This window comes from Oratosquilla oratoria, chromosome 6, assembly GCF_046742065.1.
Source record: "Oratosquilla oratoria isolate Oo_2021 chromosome 6, ASM4674206v1, whole genome shotgun sequence".
Classification (NCBI taxonomy): domain Eukaryota; kingdom Metazoa; phylum Arthropoda; class Malacostraca; order Stomatopoda; family Squillidae; genus Oratosquilla; species Oratosquilla oratoria.
Window position 1 is genome coordinate 37,268,061 of NC_134782.1, and position 21,586 is coordinate 37,289,646.

The 21,586-nt window shown below is 40.2% G+C and overlaps 1 protein-coding gene across 1 annotated transcript in view; it reads right to left on the bottom strand.

The window, feature by feature from the left end:
- Positions 1-1,813: 1,813 nt before the first annotated feature.
- Positions 1,814-21,586, bottom strand: part of PolA2 (DNA polymerase alpha subunit B) — a 40,357-nt gene continuing 20,584 nt past the window's right edge. The window contains exons 3-11 of the mRNA XM_076186713.1: positions 18,757-18,808; positions 10,166-10,381; positions 9,878-10,048; positions 9,297-9,452; positions 8,767-8,881; positions 6,995-7,226; positions 6,680-6,886; positions 6,361-6,544; positions 1,814-2,219 (exon numbers count right to left, since the gene is read on the bottom strand). Coding sequence (XP_076042828.1) covers positions 2,073-2,219; positions 6,361-6,544; positions 6,680-6,886; positions 6,995-7,226; positions 8,767-8,881; positions 9,297-9,452; positions 9,878-10,048; positions 10,166-10,381; positions 18,757-18,808 — 1,480 coding nt within the window. The 3' untranslated portion in view covers positions 1,814-2,072. The remainder of the gene's footprint in view (positions 2,220-6,360; positions 6,545-6,679; positions 6,887-6,994; positions 7,227-8,766; positions 8,882-9,296; positions 9,453-9,877; positions 10,049-10,165; positions 10,382-18,756; positions 18,809-21,586) is intronic.

Below are 21,586 nucleotides of genomic sequence, written 5' to 3' on the forward strand. Positions count from 1 at the left end.
TTAGACTTTTCCTCTCAAATTTCACATAGTCTCCTCTTTGCATTCATTCCCAAATGCCTATTTCTTATGACGCTTTTTAATCCGACAGGGCATTTACTTGCTTCTGTCACTGTACAATTTACTTTTGCCTTAACTCCCTTTCTTGCCACACGTTACTCCAAATACCTAAAGCTACCCACTTCCTCCAGCTTCTCTCCTTTGAGACTTACTTGCTGCCATCTTTTCCTCTTGTACATCTCATGACCTTATTTTACCCACATTAACCTTCAAGTTTCTCCTACTGATGTTACCAACTACCTTAATCCCTCCTCAGACCCTGCCACAAGTGCAGGGTCATCAGCAAACAACTGGCTTACCTCCCACTTCTCTCCATTTTCTTTAACCATCTTTAGTCCCCTGCCCATTTACCTCCCACACCACCCCATCCATGTACATATTGAACAGCCATGGCAACACGACACATCCCTGTCACAAACTCGCCTTTACCTCAAACCATTCGCTCTCTCCATTTCCCATTCTATCACAGGCTCAACTATCATAAAAACTTGACTGCTCTTAATAGCTTTCCCCCAATCCTATATCTCCAAAACCTCCCACAGTGCCTTTCTATCTACCGTCATAAGCCTTTTCCAAATCCATAAAGGCTCAAAAAACATGCTTACCTTTGGTTGAAGCTTTCTCAAATCTGCCTTACCATAAACATCAGATCCACTCAACCCCCATTTCCTAAACTTACCGTTTCTCTCCCAATCCTCTCAAAACCCTCCCAACAACACTCAACAAACTGATCCCTATGAAACTAATATGCTCACATTTGTCCCGTTCCTTTATAATGTGGAACTACACAGGCACTCTTCCAGTCCTCAAACACTTTACCCTCCCTTAACACCAACATTTAAACCTATCCAGTCCGACATTTACTGTACCTCCCTTCTTCAGATACTCACCACAACGCCCATCTAAACCAGGTGCCTTATCTGCCCTTATCATTTTGATAACTATCTGCACCATATCTTTTACTTCCCATCCCATCATTCATTTTCTTAGCATCCCTCACTGTTACTACCTATCCACCTTCACATTCATCAACTCTCTAAAATACTCTGCCCGTCTTCCACCACCTCTTCGTTAACATCTGTACATTCATTTTTTGTATGTGACTCAACTCCTCCTTCCAAGACGCATTTTCAAAATTTTCTGCCACTCATTTTACATCTGCTTTCCTTTCTGCCTTTCATATTTTGCTTTGCTTTTCTTTCGTACTTCTCATACATTTCTCGTCTTTGCAACCAGTTCCTGAATGCTCACTTCTTCCCTTCTACTACCCTCTTCACTTTGTCATTCCACCACTCCCTACTATTCCTTCCCATCTAGAACTCATCCTAATCTTTTCCTGGATACCATTATACAGTCCATTAATGCTTTATTGACCACCCTCTCCCATATGTACTTATGCTCGACATTTTTCCTAAACATTGTGTTAGCTATCATCAACTCCCTTTCCAAACATGTCCACCATCATTTTTACCTGGCACACCACACTTCCCAACCACTCTATTGGTTCATCCCCTACCCTAGCATTGAGATCTCCCATGCAAGATATAGGCAATTAAGTGGGACAGTGATGGAAGTAGGCTTCCTCCTCTCTGAATGTTCATCCTTTACCTCTTATGAGGAGGGGGGCCAACCAAGCACACCCCCTTCACCCATGTATCCAGTTACCTTCATCCAACTCAAAGCACACACTCAACACATACATTTAATCATTTTTCACACCCCTCTCATCACCTCAGGATGGTCATACAATATGTCAATATTTCATTTTTCATTTTATTGTAAAAAGTCTCAGGTGCTTTACAAAAATTAAATCCTAGTTCTTCTTTCCTGGCTTCATGATGAAAATTTGTACAATATTTTCTTAAAATTTGTTTAAAAATATCTTCAATTTCACTAGTTTCAAAACTGTAGCTTTCATCTGTCTGATATCTTTCCAAACAACTCCTCTGAAACCATCCATACAAAAGTTTTACATTTGAAGTAAGACTGTTTGGTACATACATCACACATAAAAGTCACAGTTTAACAACTTGTGCAATGACTGAAGATGCTATCGAGCTCTGTTTTTTGGACGGGGGACGTAACTCCAACCTGGCAAAGGCCCCACCAACTTGACCTTTGGCTAAATGTTCTGGGTTGACCACAACAACTCCCTCTACATCCTGCAAAAGAACAAAATTAAGAAAAATTATCTCCCTAACATGTGGCACTTCTTCCATCTATAAAAAAAAAAGTACTAATGCATAATGACAAACACCCAGACTTGAAAGAATGCAGTAATTTTCTAACTTTTAGGCCGGGACCAGACAAGTGAATGTGGTGCCACATAGTTGCATTGATATGTGGTTTCCCATACAATTCCACTGTTTACAAGCAAAGCTGTGCACACACTTGTCTGTGTGCATGCCTTTGCTTCTAAACAATGAGAAGCCATATACTGATGTGGATACATGGTACAACAGTCACTTGTCTGCTCTCAGCATTACTATCCCTTGTTACTGCTGAGGTTATTTAATGTTTGCTGGAGAGAGGGCAGAGTGCCGGAGGACTGGAGGAGTGCCTGTATAGTTCCACTTTACTAAGGGAAAAGGGGACAAGTGTGAATGTAGTAGTTTAAGAGGGATTAGCTTGTTAAGTGTAGTTGGGAAGGCTTATGGGAGGATCTTGATTGAGAGGATTAGGAGAGGAACGGTGAGGAACAGTGTAGACTTAGGACAAGTAGAGGTTGTGTAGGCCAGATCTTTGAGGTAAGACATATGTGAGAAACCTATAGGAAAGGGGAAGGATGTTTTTTGGGCTTTTATGGATCTGGAAAAGGCTTAAAATAGGGTAGACAGAAAGGCACTGTGGGAGGTTATGCAGATATACGGGATAGGAGGAAAGCTTCTGGGAGCTGTCAAGTTTTTAAGAGAGTAGTAGAGCTTGTGTCAAGATTAGAAATGGAGAGTGAGTGGTTCAAGGTAAAGGTGGGACTTCGTCAAGGCTGTGTTATGTCGCCCTGGCTGTTCAACTTATACATGGATGGGGTAATGTGAGAGGTAAATGCAAGGGTAGTGGGTCAGGGATTGGAGATGGTTAAAGAAAATGGAGAAAAGTGGGAGGTGAACCAGCTGTTTGCGGACGACACTGCACTTGTGGCAGGATCGGAGGAGGGATTGAGGAAGTTGGAGAGTATGTGAAAGAAGAAAGCTAAAGATAAATGTGGGTAAAAGAAAGGTGATGAGATGTACAAGGGGTGAAAGTGGCAGTAGACTGGAAGTGAGCATCAAGGGAAAGTGATTGGAGGAAGTGGATAGTTTTAGATACTTGGGTGCAAATGTGGCAGGAAAAGGTGGAGTGAAGGTGGAGGTAGAATGTAGATTGAGAGAAGCGAGTAAATGCCTTGGTGGATTAAAGAGTGTAATGAGGAATAGACATTTGGGAATGGATGCTAAGAGGAGACTGTATGAAGGAGTGATTGTGCTAACAGCACTGTATGGGGCACAAACATGGAACATAAGAGAGGAAGAGAGAAGGACTTTGAATGTGTTTGAGATGAGGTGTCTGAGAAGTATGATGGGGGTTACTAGGCTAGATATAGTGAGAAATGAGGAGGTGAGGAGGAGAACAGGTGTGGAAAGGGAGTTGGGAGATAGGGTTGATGAAAGAGTATTAGGATGGTTTGGACACATGGAAAGAATGAGTGAAGAAAGACTAGTAAAAGATATAGAAGGCATATGTGGAAGGAGTGAACATGAGGGGACGTCCTAGGATGAGGTGGATGGATGGGGTGAAGGGGGCTTTAGGGAAGAGGGGAATGTCTGTTGAGGAAGGACGGGAGAGGACAGAAGACGGGTGAATGGAGAATGGTTGTATATGGATGATGTTGTGATGCATGAGGTGGAATGGGCAGGGGGGTGGGGGGTGAGGTAGTATGTGTGAGCAAATTTTTGACGCAGCCCAAAGGGATTTCTCCCCGTCTTCTCCTTTTATGCATGGGGGGACAGAGAGGGGGGTCACTGATTTAATGAAGCGGCCTTGTTGTGGATGTACTGTGTCTTGCAACACTGCTTCTGACCCAGGGCAGTGGACAAGGTGGAGGGATGACCCGTCATCCAGGAGGTGCTAAGATGAGAGGGTGGGTGGAGGGGTGTGGAGTGTATTCAGGGATGGAATGGGTGGGAATGATTTTATGCCTTTTCCTTTTTGGCTACCTCCCTTTAAGGGTAAAAAGCCTTGGTATATGTATGTTTGTATCTCTCCTCAGTTACCATGATGACCCTATCATTTGTTTTTACATACATTTACCAAAAGGTCATTCCTAACTGGAAGTGAGGTGGCCAATTTGAAACATACACTCATGAAAAATCCATTTGCTGTTCTTTCCATCTTAGCACCTTGTGGATGAAGGGTCATGTCCCCTGTGACACTGCTTAGATTGACTGCAATGCAGCAAGACAGCACTTCCACAGCAGGATTTGACAGCCACAGCCAATTGACTCCAATGCTTCTTTAAATGGCAAACTGACCCTTTCCTTATCCACTTGAAAAAATAAACTAAATTACAAGATATTCCTAATTCATCTAATGCCCCCTTTACCCTGTCCAACCATTCATTCTTGATCTCAATCACACTATACAGCTATATATTTATATACCTAGAATTTTTTCCTTACAAGAGCCAAGTCAAAAGGCCCCACTCCCACCCATTTCATTCCCATCCATCATCTTTTCCTCCCTCTCACTTTAGCTCCTCATGGATGACATGTCATCCCAGTATCCCACACATTTCCCTGGGTCAGAAGCAATGCAGCAAGAGTGCATCCACAGTAAGGCCACTTCACTTAATCGGTGATACCCCCACCCACTCTCATCCAGAAAAAAGAAGACTGGGAGAAATTCCTTAGGAATGTCACAATATCATTTGTATATAACCACTAACCACCCTCTCCCTTCCTTGCACCATTCCCCTCTTACTCAACACCTCTCACCCCCATCTATCCAATTGTTGGTCATCCCCTCAAGTTCACTCCATCCACCTCTCCTTCCACACATTTTTTACTACTTCTTTCCACGTTTCCAAACCATCCCAATACTATTTCAGCTACCCTATCTACCATCTCCTTTTCCACCTCAGCTCTCCTCTTCACCTCCATGTTTTTTATCCAATCATATAACCCCTACATTACTTCTCAGACATTTCATCTCGTACACATTTAAACTCTTCCTCTCTGCCTCTCTTAAATTCCAGGTTTCTGCCCCATACAGTGCTATCAGCACCATCACTCCTTCATGTAGTCTCCTCTTTGCATCCATTCCCAAATGCCCTCTTCTCATGAAGTTTTTTAATCTGACAGGGCATTTACTTGCTTCTCTCACTTTACATTTTTACTTCCGCTTCAACTCTTTTTCTTGCCATGTGACCCCATATACCTAAAGCTATCCACTTCCTCCAACCTCTCTTTAAACCCCCATATTCTGCGAACAGGCTTGATTGCATTTTCTGTAGTTATCCACATTCATGATGAAAGAGAATGAGAGGAAAATATTAGTACATACATATACCAAGGCTTTTTTCCCCCTTACAAGGGAGGTAGCCAAAAAGGGAAAGGCATAAAAACACTCCCACCCATTTCATCCCTACATACACTCCACACCCCTCCCACCCTCCCTCTCATCTGAGCACCTCCTGGATGACGGGTCATCCCTGCACACCGCCCTGGGTCAGAAGCAGTGTCGCAAGACACAGCACATCCACAGCAAGGCCGCTTCATTTAATCGGCGACCCCCCCTCTCCGTCCCCCCTTGCATATAAGGAGAGGACGGGGAGAAAATCCCTTCGGGCTGCATCAAAATTTACTCACACATACTACCCCACCCCCCTGCCCATTCCTCCTCGTGCAATCACAACATCCATATACAACCATTCTCCACTCACCTCTGTCTTCCGTCCTCTCCCTTCCTTCCTCAACAGACTTTCCCCTCTTCCCCAAAGCCCCCTTCACCCCATCCATCCACCTCATCCTAGGACGTCCCCTCATGTTCACTCCCTCCACATCTGCCTTCCATACCTCTTTTACTAGTCTTTCTTCACTCATTCTTTCCATGTGTCCAAACCATCCTAATATTCTTTCAACCCCTTGTACATCTCTTCACTTTTACCTTTTACTTTTTCCAATCGTATACCCTCCCAAACTCTGTAATTATCTCACTTATTCCCTCCTCTGACCCTGCCACAAGCACTATGCAATAGCAAATAATCATTAATAAACAGATGACAATTTTATGTAAAAATTAAAAATATTCTGAAAGCTTTATACTAACTCTGATAAATCCCCGAAGATTTGAAGGTAGAACAAGGACATGTGGACTATTTGGGAGCCTGGCATGCAAATCACACCGTTCATGATCTATATTAACTCCCAATGGTGGTGGATAGAGGGGGTACATAGACTGCTGTGCCAACAAGTGTTTTGCCAACCTACACATACGATCTGAACCATGGGGACTGAAAGAAAAAACAAAATATAAATAAACAAGTAAATAAATAGATAACACATTAAATTGCTATGATTCTCACCCTATTGTAATCGGTTATTCCAAAGAATATAAATTCACAGGAACAAAACAACTATGAACTTACAATGATATCTCTTCCTTGCCAATGTGAAACAGAATGTCTGTTGAAGTAAGTGCAAAGGTAACTCCTTCTATTTCAATAAAGCTTGGATCACTCAAAAACTTCATTTTAGATGTTCCTGAAGTCTGTGAATCAATTGGGGGTGTAGGATACACAGCTGGACACATCACATCACGATATGAACTAACAATGAGCACTTCTGTAGGTAATCTGCAAAGAAGTAAAATGTTAAATATAGAGTAGACTTCAAATGTAAGAATGCAAAGGAACTAGAAATGACAAAATACCATACATTCACAAAAACTATGAACTACTTACTCTTTAGTGCACGATGTGATTCTTTCAAGGCAGCGATTGAACAGCAATGTATATGTCTCATTAAGACTGTTATTGACAATGAATGGATGAGAAGAGTCAAGAAATGGTCCTATCAAAATTAAAACGTGAGGTGGTTTCTGAGTAACATTATTTAACAGTTCCATTAATGGTTCATAGAGAACATCATCTGTTGTTGTAAATGGGCCACTAGCTATCATAACCTGCACTGCCTCTGAAAAAAAGGAAAAATATTATATAATATTTGGTTCAGTTTAACGTCCTCAACCCTTCCCAATACAGATCAAACAGAACTTGTGGGCAAGCTTATAGCTCTTTTACATTTGATATCTTAATGGAAGCTTGATGGCTGAGCAGGTTAGGACATCATTACTTGCAGTGAAGGTCATTCAAACCCTGCCACTGATGATGTTGAACCATGGGCATGGTTCATTCGTCCTAGCCTTCCGACAGGAGGGGTTTGCGACATTAAACCATATTAATCAATCATCAACATCTGATATCTCAGAAAATTTACTGCTTAATCTATCATCCCAATGTATTGACTATATATATGTTAACTAAATCCTAGGTTATGTTTGTCAAATATTTCCTTGATGATCATATGGCTCAAAGCCCAATGAAGGTATCTTAGGGGTGGTAATTCACTGGGAACCATTAAGAATTTTCTTCTTTAATTCATGTATCTCATTATCATGTATTCCTATATTGTTTATCAGTACCAATTACCATTACATTAACACACTGAAAGACAAAACACTGCTGCATGCCAGACCCCCTGATATCCACCCTTCTGAATCATCTCTCCCATGAAAGGACAGAGTCCACCTGGCCAGACTGCGGTGCGGCCACCACCCAGCACTTCTAAGCTACCAGAAGAGGCTGGATGACCGCATTGTGAACAGCTGCCCGGGATGTAACACTTCACCCCATACTATACAACACATAATGGAAGACTGCATTATACACAATCATGCACGCAAACAACACAACATACACTCTACAAAGGATTTGTGGGAAAACCCAGTTTCAGCTGTGGCATTCCTTGGGGAGACGGGACTGCTCGGACAGACAGTCTAGGGAACGACAACAACAACCATTACATTCAAGGATTACCTGTATCTGTAACTCATGGTACACTGTCAAAAGAAAACAAGGCTGAGAGTTAGAGGTCAAGAGAAACAACTGAAGAGAGGAGGTTGACGAGTTAAACACCACATGAGGACGGAGCCTTTATTTGTACAATTCGTTTATTACAGCTTTTTCAAGTACTTGAAAAAGCTGTAATAAGCGAAACGTACAAATAAAGGCTCCGTCCTCATATGGTGTTTAACTTCAGTCTTTTCGGCAACTGCTACTTTCATGAAAAAAGAGGAGGTGGATATGTAGGCATAGTTCTGACAGCTTAAAGGACAAGAACTCTATTCCAAGTGTACTTAAAAAACTTGTAATAATGGTATGTGAATGCAATGGTATCATGAACCACTTGCCAAGTGATTGATTGATAGATTGAGTGTGTGTGTGTGAATGTGCGTGTAAGAAAAAGCATACATCAACCTCAATTTCTACCAACTCTGGAGGAAATGTCTCACAGCACTACCTTTGACCAGAGCAATATGTACAGGTGTGAGACAAGAGTTTTTGAATTGGCCACACCCCTTAGAAAAGGGAAAAGGTGTTTTGGTATGTAGTTGTAATTTCTTTCTTTTTTCCTATACTGTAGAAGAGATGATGTGCAGTTGCATGATACTAACCTTGATTCTGGTCAAGGGTAATCTCTGTGTCAACAATAGGAGGAACCAATCCTTGTTGTACATTCTGTGCAACCAACTTTGACCCACTGGAATTCACGCCTTGTATTGCAACAACCTATAAAACCAAAAGGTAATAATTATAGTACTGTAATTTTTATCATACATACATATACCAAAGGCTCTTTCCCCCTTACATGGAAGGTAGCCAAAAAACAATGGCATAAAATCCACTCCCACCCATTCCATCCCCACATACTCAACTGCCATCCAGGGAAGAGGGTGAAGGGGAGTGGAGTATGTAGGGGATGGAATGGGTAGGAGTGGATTCTATGCCTTTTTCTTTTGCCTACCTCCCATGTATGGGGGAAAAAGCCTTTGGTATATGTATATATGTATCTAAACTCATGCATCCATATGTCATTTAAGTAACCATACATTCATATTACTTATATTTCCAGCAAGCTCCAGCTAACATGTATTCATTTCATGATTTACACGAGTACACAATTTTAAATTAAAAAAACACTAACCTGTCCAGGAAATAGGGAAAACTCTTTAAGTTCAGTGACATCCAATGGAACAGTCAACCCTCCAGAGCTGGCCCTACTCCCTTCGAGCAATACTGAAGCTACATTCAAGCGCCCAACACTGTCACAGCATATACGACCAACTACTGGTAAACACTCCTGGGGGAGGAAATTATAAATTGTAAACCAAAAACTTTTGAAATCAGAATCAAGAAACAAAGGAAAATAAGTAAGGGAAAGGTTGTGTTTGGGAAGAAAAGAAAAAGGAGATATGGAGAAAGAGTGAAGGAGACAAGGAAAGTGAGAAAAACTGGGTATAGGGTAAAAATGAACAAAACAATGAGAATATGTATGCATAATTTTCAAAAATATTATAACCACGCTACAATTTTCAGTGTGTAAATGATCTTTACTGCAGTGGATTTCTAAAAAAGAAAATCAAAATAGTATTCATTGTTAACCTGTCTTCACAGAAGTACAATATTAAAACTCAGGAATACATATTTGCATGAGGAAAATCCTATGTTTAAAATTTTTTAAAGGGAGTATGTTTGTATATGAAAAAATATATTTTAAAAACTTACGTTGCCATTCTGCCTTACATGCGTCCATTCTTCAACCCCAAGATGGCCTTTCATATTCTCAGCAATGTATTCAATGATGTCATCATGGACTTCTGCTATGTCACGTAATTTTTCAAACATATACTTATAGCTCTTTGTCAAGACCATCCCAAATTTGTCAGACACCGATACCTATATGACAAATTTATCAGATTACACACATGAATGTCAACCTAAACTTATGCTTTTCTATTATCATGTTTACAAAATGATTTCTTTTGCAATTAGGTAAATACACAATGTTCTCACCTCTGCATCAAATAATCCTGATGACGTCCATGTGGCTTTCCCCACATCACCATATGATGCAACCACTGCCCCACTATTGGTTCTTTCACTAAACTTTCGCAAGGGAGTAGTTCCATCAGACACTTGTGCTGAAGGAGAATCAAGGGTCTTGGGTGTCCCAAATTGTGACTTCTTGATGCTGCTCTCTGGTGTCTGAACAATGCTTTTACTCAACCCCTGCAACATACAAAGTAATATGATGTAGGATCTAACCAACTAGAGTATGACTATTGATCCAAAGTCTGTCTATTTATCCTTCCCCACTACTACAAAGATGCTTAATTTGGAACACTGGCTACAGTTTCCTGTTCCTCCTATCTACTGAGAAGGAGTAAAGGTACTTTCCAGCCAAAAATGGATCATGGTCAATTACAATTACCTCTGTCTTGATCAACTTTTTTTTCCTGGGGAGACCTATGGAAAGGCCCAAGGGAGGGGCTGTAAGTTTCAGCCCATGAAATTTGTGGCAACAAACATTATTATGCTCATTACACAGTTTGCGAATATAATGACTCTTTTAATGCTACAGACATGTACTTTTATTCTGGCTGCACCAGTGAATCCACCAAGAGCAGCCCCCTCAACAAAAACAGGGTTCAATACATTTTAATCAGACCTTTCAATTTCACTGAAAAATTATACCAACATTCTGACAGCAGCCAGGTGGTTTTATTCAGCCTAAGGAGAATCCCCTGTGCAACTCAAGCTAAAAACAGTTCAAATGACGCATGCACTTTAATGCCACACTTGATGAAAATAGCCATCTCTACCTAGAACATGTGTTAAAGGTACCCAAATAATTTAACATGCATAGTTTATGAAACCATTAAGAAATAGTGAGACATATGCATAGCCACAAACAAATGTACAGTGGCAAAAGAGATAAAGAGAGGGGATGGTGAGGAGAGAGGAGTGAGGGGAAGGGAGAGAAGAGAGGAAAAATGGGGGGGGGGGGCTGTGAGGTGAGGAGGGAGGAAGAGGGAGAGGGAGGATTCTAGTAGAATCTGTGGTATTGTGGGAAGGAAGGGAACTTTACACTGGTAAGTGGGCGAGTTATTTCCTGTCACAATGGCCATATCAATGTGTCAAATGGGAATGTCCTGTTCCTAAAGAGTAACAGTGACCTTTTAAAACAAGTTGTATTGATATGAAGACAGCCAAGGACATATGTGGGGCTTAAGTGTTTATGTGGTTTGCAGAGTGTTGTTCCTGGTGTACATTTTGCACTTTGGATCAGAGAACTGGGTAGTAATCTGTTGCTCACTGTGGAGTGGAGGCAATGAAAGGAGTGGATGCTGCCTTTTGAGCTACCCTGGTGGCTCATCCATTGCTAGGGTTGCCAACTTGAGATGGTGCCTAGCAGGATATAGATTTGAATGACACATGAATACTGAGATAATGGGAAGAAGGGATCCAAATCTAGTTTCATTTGAGGACACTCCCTCTCTGGTTCTGTTTGATTATCATCAATCCTGCTGCATTTGAGTGATCATGCTTGGGGAGACTGAAGCAAGGATAGATCTAGTTAGGTTATTTCTATGTCACTTTTTCTAGCCTTTCCCCATATAGGGTGAGCAGAGCAGATACTGAATAGGGGCTGCTCAGTCCTGTAGACAACAGCCAAACTGTATCGCTCCTTAGTCCCACCACAGGGCAACCACTGAGCCTTCACTGCCTCATGTAGGTTGCAACTAAGGATTTCCAGAGATCACCATCTCCTGCCCCTACTATCATACACCATCAAAAGATGGCTAAGTAGTTAGTCACAAAAATCTTATATTTACTGAATGACAGAGTCACTGCCTCCCTTTTGGCATCAACTTTCAAAAAGGAATCAAACCAGGGGCAACATAGGTGGTGGTGAGGCAGCAGTCAATTTTCCTTCAGCCTGCTTCAGGGTTCTGCTTTGAGACTCCCTCTTTTTGAACAGATGATGCAGAGGGCTGCAAGACTGAAATAGAGCTCATAACAGGAAGGGAAATCTCACCCTCTAGGAGAGCAGGAATAGAGGAGAAATTTATATTCAACTGTCAATAACCAACCTTTCTACCTTTGGGGTCAACATCATGCTGAGGAGGTGGAGTAAGATGATGGAGAAATTTAAGGCAGGTAGCAGAGAAAAGGTATCATATGTGATGAAGTGACCATTATTCCTCTGGGAAAATTGGTCTCTAATCATAAATGATTGTGTGGCTCTGGTCTTATTGGCTAAATAAACCTTGTGCAGTCAATACTTGATGCAGGGAGAGGAACGGATAAAGAAGAGAGAAACGTGTGTGCACATCCACACACATATACACAGAGATATGATCATCTGAGTAGAAACAGTACCCCACATGTGTTGCTCCTTTCCTGAGTATTACAATTAGGTAAACACAGACAGAATGGGCTCAATATATTGTAAATACAAGGTTGAATTTTCCTTTTGTTCTTGCTGCTGCCTGCCTAACAGACATCAACAGTATTACTTCAATAGCTTCTTTTGTTCTTGCTGCTGCCTAACAGACATCAACAGTATTACTTCAATAGCCTATCTCAGTTAATCCCTTTCATATTGGAAGGCATGGTCTTTATTTTACCTGCTGCCAATCTATTTCATTCATCTCTTAAAGCTTGATAGCCATGGAATGATGGAATAAAAATATAAGAATCTAGATTAGTCCTTTTTTTTTCTAAGAAGATTGTTTCATGTATTTTTTTCTTGTATTGCAAAGTTTTTACACTGATGTCCTTTTCTCAACATAATGACAAGGGAAGATTTTCTAGAAGCTATTTGACGAATATGGCTAACAAAACTATAACATTAAACTGCTGGATTCACATCACGTTTACTAGATGAGTATGGATCTAGTCATGCTCCTAAGTATCATGTACTAAAACCTTACTCATCCAGCACCCGTTGTTATCTCAAACTGTGTCTTCCATACTTCCTCCATTTCCAACATCTACTACAATTAACAGCCTTAGTTCCACATATCCTCTTGTATATATTGGATGGATGCATGAAAATCACTTAAAAATTAAGTAAACATGTTTTTTTCAAAAAAGATACCCTTAATATAAAGTTGAACAGTTGCTGCTGTCATATTGTAGCCATATTACATATCAATCCAACTTCTACACATTTAAAAAAAATTTAACCATTAAAGGGTTGCACTACCAGAACAAGATACTAGTGACGAAGTATCATGAAAATGTCATGCATTGTGATGTACTGGGAATGTTACAGCAGACACATTCCATATTTAGACCTGTACATCTGTTGGGGCACAGTATGTGAACAGGTGTGTAGAAAGACTGGTTCAATGTGGACTTAAAAGGTTTCTGACCTAGGGGTGGGGTTACATTTTTCTTTTATACACTTTTATTCATATCCCAACAGCATTTTATTTGCAACATTTCAGAGAATATTCCCAAATATTTGGTAAATTCCAGTCCATAATTTTGGGCTTAAAGCAACACCCCTATGGATCATAATTGCCTTTGAAAGTTCTGCAATGCTTCATTGTACAAGAGTGGGTGTGTCCAGTAACAACCCCAAGTATACTGTAGCTCTATGGTTGTTGTTCTGTCAAACTAATAGTTGGCTAGTAGTTATGATGGCTACTACAAAGCCAGTCTTCCGTTCCTTCCTGTTTTTACATTCTCTGCATACCTCATGATGGATCATGGATGGCAAAAGCTTAGGCAATAAAACTGATGAGTGTAGATCTAGTCATGGCATATAAAAAAAACATGCACCAGACCTCCAACCACCAGTTTCAATGCCAACAATTCCCAAATACAGCAACGCCTGAAGGAAAATACCTAACACATAAAATTGTTGCTTAAGAGGTTCACAAACTGGAAACTTATAGCCCCACAGTAAAACGTAATAATCCCTGGTCCCTCTCAGATATCCCAAGGAAGAAATTCCAGACTTAAGTTTTAAGTGTGGATATGTTTGATCAGCTGGGATGAGGACAAGAAGATAATAGTTGCTGGTCAGCTTGCTTCAGCTTATGAAGAAAGACTGGATAGAATGGACCAAACATCAATTAGGTAAATCCACACAAGGCCAGTTCAACACCTTACCACCACCATAAACACATCACCTTTAAACAAGCTCTACTATGTTTCCACCCAGAGTAACCTTTAACATTATCCACTAAGGTGGGAGCTATCCACAGTACAGTTTTTAACTGAGGACGGAGTTCTCCCCAGCTAAATAAAACTGACTACTAACACTTAGAATACATGGAACTTGTAAAACATAAAAAGAGGGTTACTGGAGATCACCTCAAGACAATTTTAATCCCTTTTGTTTATATGGGTGATTTCCTTCAGTTGAATAAAACTGCTTGGAGGTAGCTAGAACAAGTTACTAAAATAAAAATACAGACATGATGAATGGATACTCATGGTATCCTTAAACCCTTTAACTGTGGAATGGGGCTTTTTTTGGCTGAATGAAATTACCTGTCAGCAGCTAGAATGGATTTACCCCATCTGAACAAAACTGACTCGACAGCTAGAATAAGAAACAATTCAATATTTGGGGTCAAAGATTTCACATTTCTACTCTGGGAGGGGGGGGGTCTTTTCTTGATAGTAGTTAAATTATATATTAACACTTGTTTGTGTGGTCATGAGCCAAATAAGAGCAACTTGTCACTTTAGTACTTAGAAGTGTCACTAGTCCCTAAAATATGAACTGCATAAAACTTAGAAGTCAATAACCTATATTGGCTTATTCAATTGAATAAAAATGTATGACAACTATAAGATAGCTGTCACAATATGCAGAGAAAGTGTTAATAGAGACTCACTGAAGACTCAAACTGTCCGGAAATAGATTCAATTTGGAAGTAGGTAGAAACAACTTTGCCAACCGTGTAGTAAATGAATGGAATAAACTTCCTGCACAGGTAGTGCAATGTAGTTCAGTTCGAAGCTTTAAGAATCATTTAGATAAATACCTAAGTAAGATGCTGTAATGATTATAATTTATGTTATATTATTTGTTTTTGTTTTGTTATCATTTGTCTGTCTGATTTTCATTTATTATTAGTTATATGTCAATTTATTATCATTTACTATTTACCTATTTGTTTATTATTTAACTATACCTATGCATTTATTTATGTAATTTAATTTGTTATTTACATTATTACAGTTTTTATTTATTGTTTTATTATTAATATGATTTTTTTTTCGCATCCGACCTAGATATGGATCAAAAGGTCTCCTGTCGGCATGCTCCGCCTTTGTAATCCTTTGAAAAGACACAGCAAAGGCTAACAGAAGATTCACAATAGCTGTACATATCACTATAGAGGGAAGTGTTTTTTCTCCTTAGGAGTAACTAAGGTCATCAAATGCAGAGAAATGGTTCATGGATAAGTGTTGGTATATAATTTTCACTCTGAGGGTGGGCTTCCCTTGAGTGAATAAAATCACCTAGATGGAGCTAGAAAAATACAAATAATAAAGCAACTTTCTCTGTGGTGGGGGCTTTCTCCTCAATGAATAAAATCACCTGATTGTAGCTACAATATGTAACTTAAGTCATACACACAGAAAAGGCTAACAGTTTTAAGCCCAGGCTAGCTTCTAACTCTTTTGCTATGGAAGAGTTTACTTTGGTTGATGACAGCTAGAGTAAGCAACTAGCAACTTAGTATATGCTGAGAAAGGGCTTATAACAGGATAAAACAGGAGGCATTTTCCTCAGCTGAATGAAATTGCTTTGTGACAGCTATCACATCCACCTAGTCACAAACAGATGAACATAGGCTCAAAAAGTCAAAGAAATTACATAGATAAGCTTCAGAGTTTTTAACCTTTGCTGTGTTTTCTGCAGCTTCATGAATATGCTTGTCAACTAGAATTACAGCCATAAACAGGATGTTAATGATAGACTTGAGATACTGAGAAAAAACTAATGATAGGCTTGAAGGTTCTATTCCAGTATCACTACCTATCTATATATATATACCAATGGCTTTTTCCCCTATAAGGGAGGTAGCCAAATCAAGAGACACGCACCCACTCCCACCCTTTCTCATCTTAGCTCCTAAGATGAAAGATCATCCCCATCTCACCCACTGCTCTGGGTCAGAAGTAATGCAGCAAGATAGTACATCCACAGCAAGGCCACTTCACTTAATTGGTGACAACCCCCCCCCCCCTGTCACCTTGTGCGGAAAACAGAAAAGAACATCAGTACACCTAGGTCTCTCAATCCAACAGTTGCCAACTGCCACTTATGTGGATATTTGGGCCCAGGACAAAAACCCGCTTTGGTAATTGGTGGTGTTTTCTGTCTTGGGCTCAAATGTCTGCACGTGGCAGTTAGCAAATGTTGGATTAAGAGACCTATGTGTATGCAGTATCACAAACCCATTTTTAACTTTTTTTTTTTTAAATATCTATTTTTTCTATGGAATGGTTACATTAGGTTAGGAACTCTTGGACAAAACAAGTTACATGTTAAATATCTAGGTTTGCATGATTCTGGAATTTTAATGGCTCGAGTTCAATTTAACTCTTTTGCTGTAAGAGGGCATCTCCCTTGCCAGAATGACACTGCCTGGCAGTAGCTAGAATATGCAACCAGCCCTAAATACAGAGAAAAGGTTTACAGAAAATATATTCTAAGACAGTGAAACCTTACATTGTAAGAATATTTCCTTGGCTGAAAATTTTTTGCCTGGCAGCAGAGTAAGCAATCTAATTCAAACACTGAGAAAGGGTTGATAGAAATAGGCATGAAATAGTTATTTACCATTGTACAACATGAGGGTTATCCTTTTGCTGAACAAGATTATCTGGCAGTAGACAGTTACATAAATCATAAAATACAGTAGCTATAACATGCAGAATAATCTAACAAAAAGGTTAGGGATATTCTTTAACACTTGTTGCAGAAGGGCAATTCCCTCAGATAAAACAAGCATCTAATATATGGGCTCAAGACTGAAAACCTTTTCTGCCGCAAGAGGGCTTTCCCTCAGCTGAAGGAAAGCACTTGGTGGCAGCAAAAATGATGAACCAAGTCCTAAAACACTGAAAAAGGCCAACTGAAATAGGAAGGTTGTTTTTAATGCCATTCAAAGCAGAAGGATATTTCCCTTAACTGAATAAAGATTGCGTGGGAGTATCTAAGACAGACTTGTTATAAAAACCAGAGTAAAGGCTTGAGAAAATAGGCTCGATTTCTAATCCCTTTTGTTGTAGGAGTGAGGAGGTTCCCTTAACTGGATTAAATAATTTGGTGACAGCTTGAACAAGTTATAAGTCAAAGCATGGCAATGGCTAAAGAAAACTGGCCCAAGATTGTATTTATTGCCTTTTGTCATAGGGTAGGTTTCCTTTGGCTGAATAAAACAAGAGTGGTAGTTGGACACTTTTTCCGAGGGAATAGTGTTTCTCTAGGATGGATAAATTGTCTAGAAGTGGTTAGAATGATTCACTCATTACAGAATGCAGAGACGGTAACTGACATTAAGACCACCTGGAAGCATCCAGAACAGAACTTACAGGTGTGGGGGTTAAAGCATTATTAGTTAACATCAACTCCCAGTGGTTTCTCTTGATTGAATAATGGAACTCATAAGCAAAGTTGCTATACAGGATCTTGAGTGATCCGACGTCCCCCCACCTCCTCTCTTCAATTGTAAAGGAACCCTTCCTCCAATGACTGAATGAAATCGCTTGCTCTGACCTGGTAAAATTCCAGAAACACACAAGCACAGATATTTAACATGAAACTTATATTGTCCAATAGCTCCTAACTTAACCATTGAATAGAAAAAAATCATCTATAAAAATAAAAAAAAATAAATAAAAAAATAAAAATATTTGTGTTAACTGGAAGAGAACTCTTAGAACAAAGACCCATACCAAACCCAGATCATTGACCTCTTGGAATTCCTGATCTCACAACACCCATTTTTTGTGCAACATAAATAAAATAAACGAACAAAACAAATGCATAATAATGATGAACTTATTGTTATATTTCCATAAAAATATATAAAAGACATGCATCAGCAAATTCATATTTTCACATTTCCTATAGAAAGATCTGCTCACAACACTCAATTGACCTACAGGTATTCACCAAAGCTATGGGCAGTCCCATCTAACCCCAGGGGTCAAGACCGACCACTGGGGAAACCCTCCATACACGAGTACATTGGACTAGCTTGTTCCAGCACATGGTGTCCTTAAGTACATTCTAACTAACGTTCTTAATCACTACTCCATTTGGCAATGATAGACTAGAACAAATTCAATGTATTTTCAAATTTCACTTCAATATTATCAAATAAAAAAATAAAGTATACGAAAAAGAGAGGGTGAGAGACGGTTACTAACTGCAGAAAAAAAACAAGCGTCAATGCCGGCATATGTACTCCAGAAACTACAATGGGTATTTCCATTTTCCACAAACACCCTCGTATATATGTCGGCATCATTCCAATTGAACTAACAAGTCATTACATGTTCAAATGCACAAGTATGAACCAGTACAATGCCCAACAAAGCAGTTCCTGGCGGTTACTTACTTTACCGGTGGGGGTTCCCCCGTAGGCCGCCAGCAAGTTGTTTTCGGCGTCGCTGAGCTACGAGTCAAGGAAAACAAAGACTTCAATGCGAAAGTATTACATGATCTTTAGCCTGGTTCGAGTGCGGCCCCAGCGACTTCGCCAAGTGAACATCGACGTGAGTCTCATCTTTTCACAACACTTAGCACCACCACAAGACCCGGAGAACAAAAGAACTCGGCGTTATGTTTGGTCAATCTGTGCGTGGCAAGAGCGCAGCAGTGGCGCCACATCATGGCGGACATGGACGAAGCTCCCAAGTGACGTGGACGGGTCGACCTCCGAGTCGGCTCGAAATCCTCTTCTCCCTTCCATTCCCGCCGCCGACCAAAAACTCTTCCTGGTGCCCAGCCGACCATCCTTTTCTTGTGGTGAACAGCATCGTTGGTGATTGGTGCAATGTCCAAAAATCGACAAAGAATGCCGAGAGATCCGTTACGAAGCCAACCCCACGACGCCGGCGTCCGCGACTGCCTGAGCTTGGCCGAGGCCCGCAGTCGATCACTGCCATTGTCTTGCGGCCACTGCAAACTTCTTCAAATCCCAATCCGACCACCTGCCACCCACGCGTTCATCGAAGGATTTTCTCCAGTCGCAAGAATTCGAATAATATGGATCGTCAGGAGTGAAAGGCTTTCCGGAAAAAAAAAAAAAAAAAATCAGCGTTCTCGGAAATGAGCAGCCACCCCCGCTTGGTCTGCCTACGTACCGGCCTTCCCCCCACCCTCTCCCCCAGTTCTAAGTCTCTTGCTCTGTCTCACGCAACGCCCGGCCTTCCCCACAAAACACGCAACGGTCTCTTCAACTTCTTCGCTGGACCACACACCATGGTGGATGTAGCACAACATTTTGGCCGTTGTACAGTACATGAGCAACCCTCACACCACACTTATCCATCCCCTTAAATATATACAGATTCCAAATACGATACACGACCTGCACAAAATTCATATATTTGTATGTGTTACAACAAGGTAACTGTTACAGAACCGGCAAATAAACAACATCTATGTACCATGCATTCAAATTATAAAACTACCGAACTATCCCTAACGCACTATTTCTAACATCGTGCAAAGACAATGAACCTCAAGCTCACTGCCAGCGCGCGTGCGTGTGTGCGTACGTCCGGTACACACGAAATTCCAGTAGTTAGGTAAACGGAAACTGTAAAACGCAAAATATAATACAAACTTGATCATCGGAAAGGGAAAGAATTGCATAGTCACACACCGAAGAAATACAAACATAACAATGACATGGCGTCTTCTTCCGCCTTTTTATTCGTAAGATGCGAAAAAATAAACGTGAAAGAATACGGTCACCGTCCAAAATGTCAAGGAAACAACAATAATAATAATAATGCAAACGAGAGCTTAATTACGAGACACAAGTAATGTATTCGTTTTTTCATTGGGTATGCTAGAATAGACAGTGTTTGTTATAATCTGGTGCAAATGCCAAAAATCTGTTCACCATTAGCAAACTCCACTTACCAAACACTGAACCAGCAGGAATATATATCATATGCATTTGCAGTTGCCTTACAACTGGGCTTACGAACCTGGGCAAAATTTATTTTCTACAAAGCGATTGAGTTTTTTGTTCAGAAATAAATTTTTCTGTACAATTCACACAACTTAGAATTGTGTATGGGGCCAGGGGGGCAATGATGTATGTTTATTTACCTAACTGTAATATACAGGATCTGAGTTATACTCATAAAACTCATCTCTGCATTTATCAAACTATGCTTTAAATTTATTATGTTGTCTACCTGGATTGTTACTTTGATTTATTTCCACAAATCAAAGTTTTTGCAAGATCATCTCCATATTCTTTTACCCCATTCTCTGTTAATCTTTCCACCTTTCACAGTTCTAAAGACAATAATCACAGTAACATACCCCTTTCTCTATCTTCCTCTCCTAGCTACCTTTACAAATCATGTCTAGATCTTTCTGTGGAAATTAAAATTCTTCACTTTTCACCATTTTCATAATCTTGGCATTGTCAGTTAACATTGCTGTTGAACCCAATAATGTCACCGAACTGATCCCTGTGGGACCCAATACTCACTTCTCTCCAATCTGACATCTCATCCTTCACTGCTGTTTTTATGAGTAATCTTTCTGAAAATCTTTCATCTCATCCATTCCATGAGTCTCCTTCAGAATCCTACATTTTCCAACTTCATCTTCTATGAAGCACCTTCTTGAGAGCCCTTTCCAGATCCAAATACACAGTCCACTTAACCATCTCACTCATGCAATACATCAATTGCAATTGAGTTACCAAAGGTGGCTGGATGACCTCATTGTAGATAACTGTCCAGGATGTTACACTTCAACCCACACTATAAAACACATTATAAAGAATGCATTGTACACAATTATGCATGCTAACTACACAACATATACTCAATAAGATATTTGTGGGGATACCCCATTCCAGTCATGGTGTTCCTCAAGGAGATAAGACTGCTCAGCCAGTCTAGGGAACAGCAACAACAACTGCACTTGAACAAAAAAACTTAGTGCCTTTGTTACATAAAACCTTCCTTTTCTGAAACCAAACTGGTTGTCTGCAATCCCTTCACTAGACAACTTTCCTTATACACCCAACAAGCAACACATCTAAACATAATGTGCTCACCCTTCCCCCAAACACAACATAGGAAATCATCCCTTATCTTCCCTCAGAACACTTTACAAGAAAGATCTCCATAGAACTTGAAAGGAAGCTAAATCCTACAACAAAAAGTAAATTGGCAACATTACACAGCAGAAAC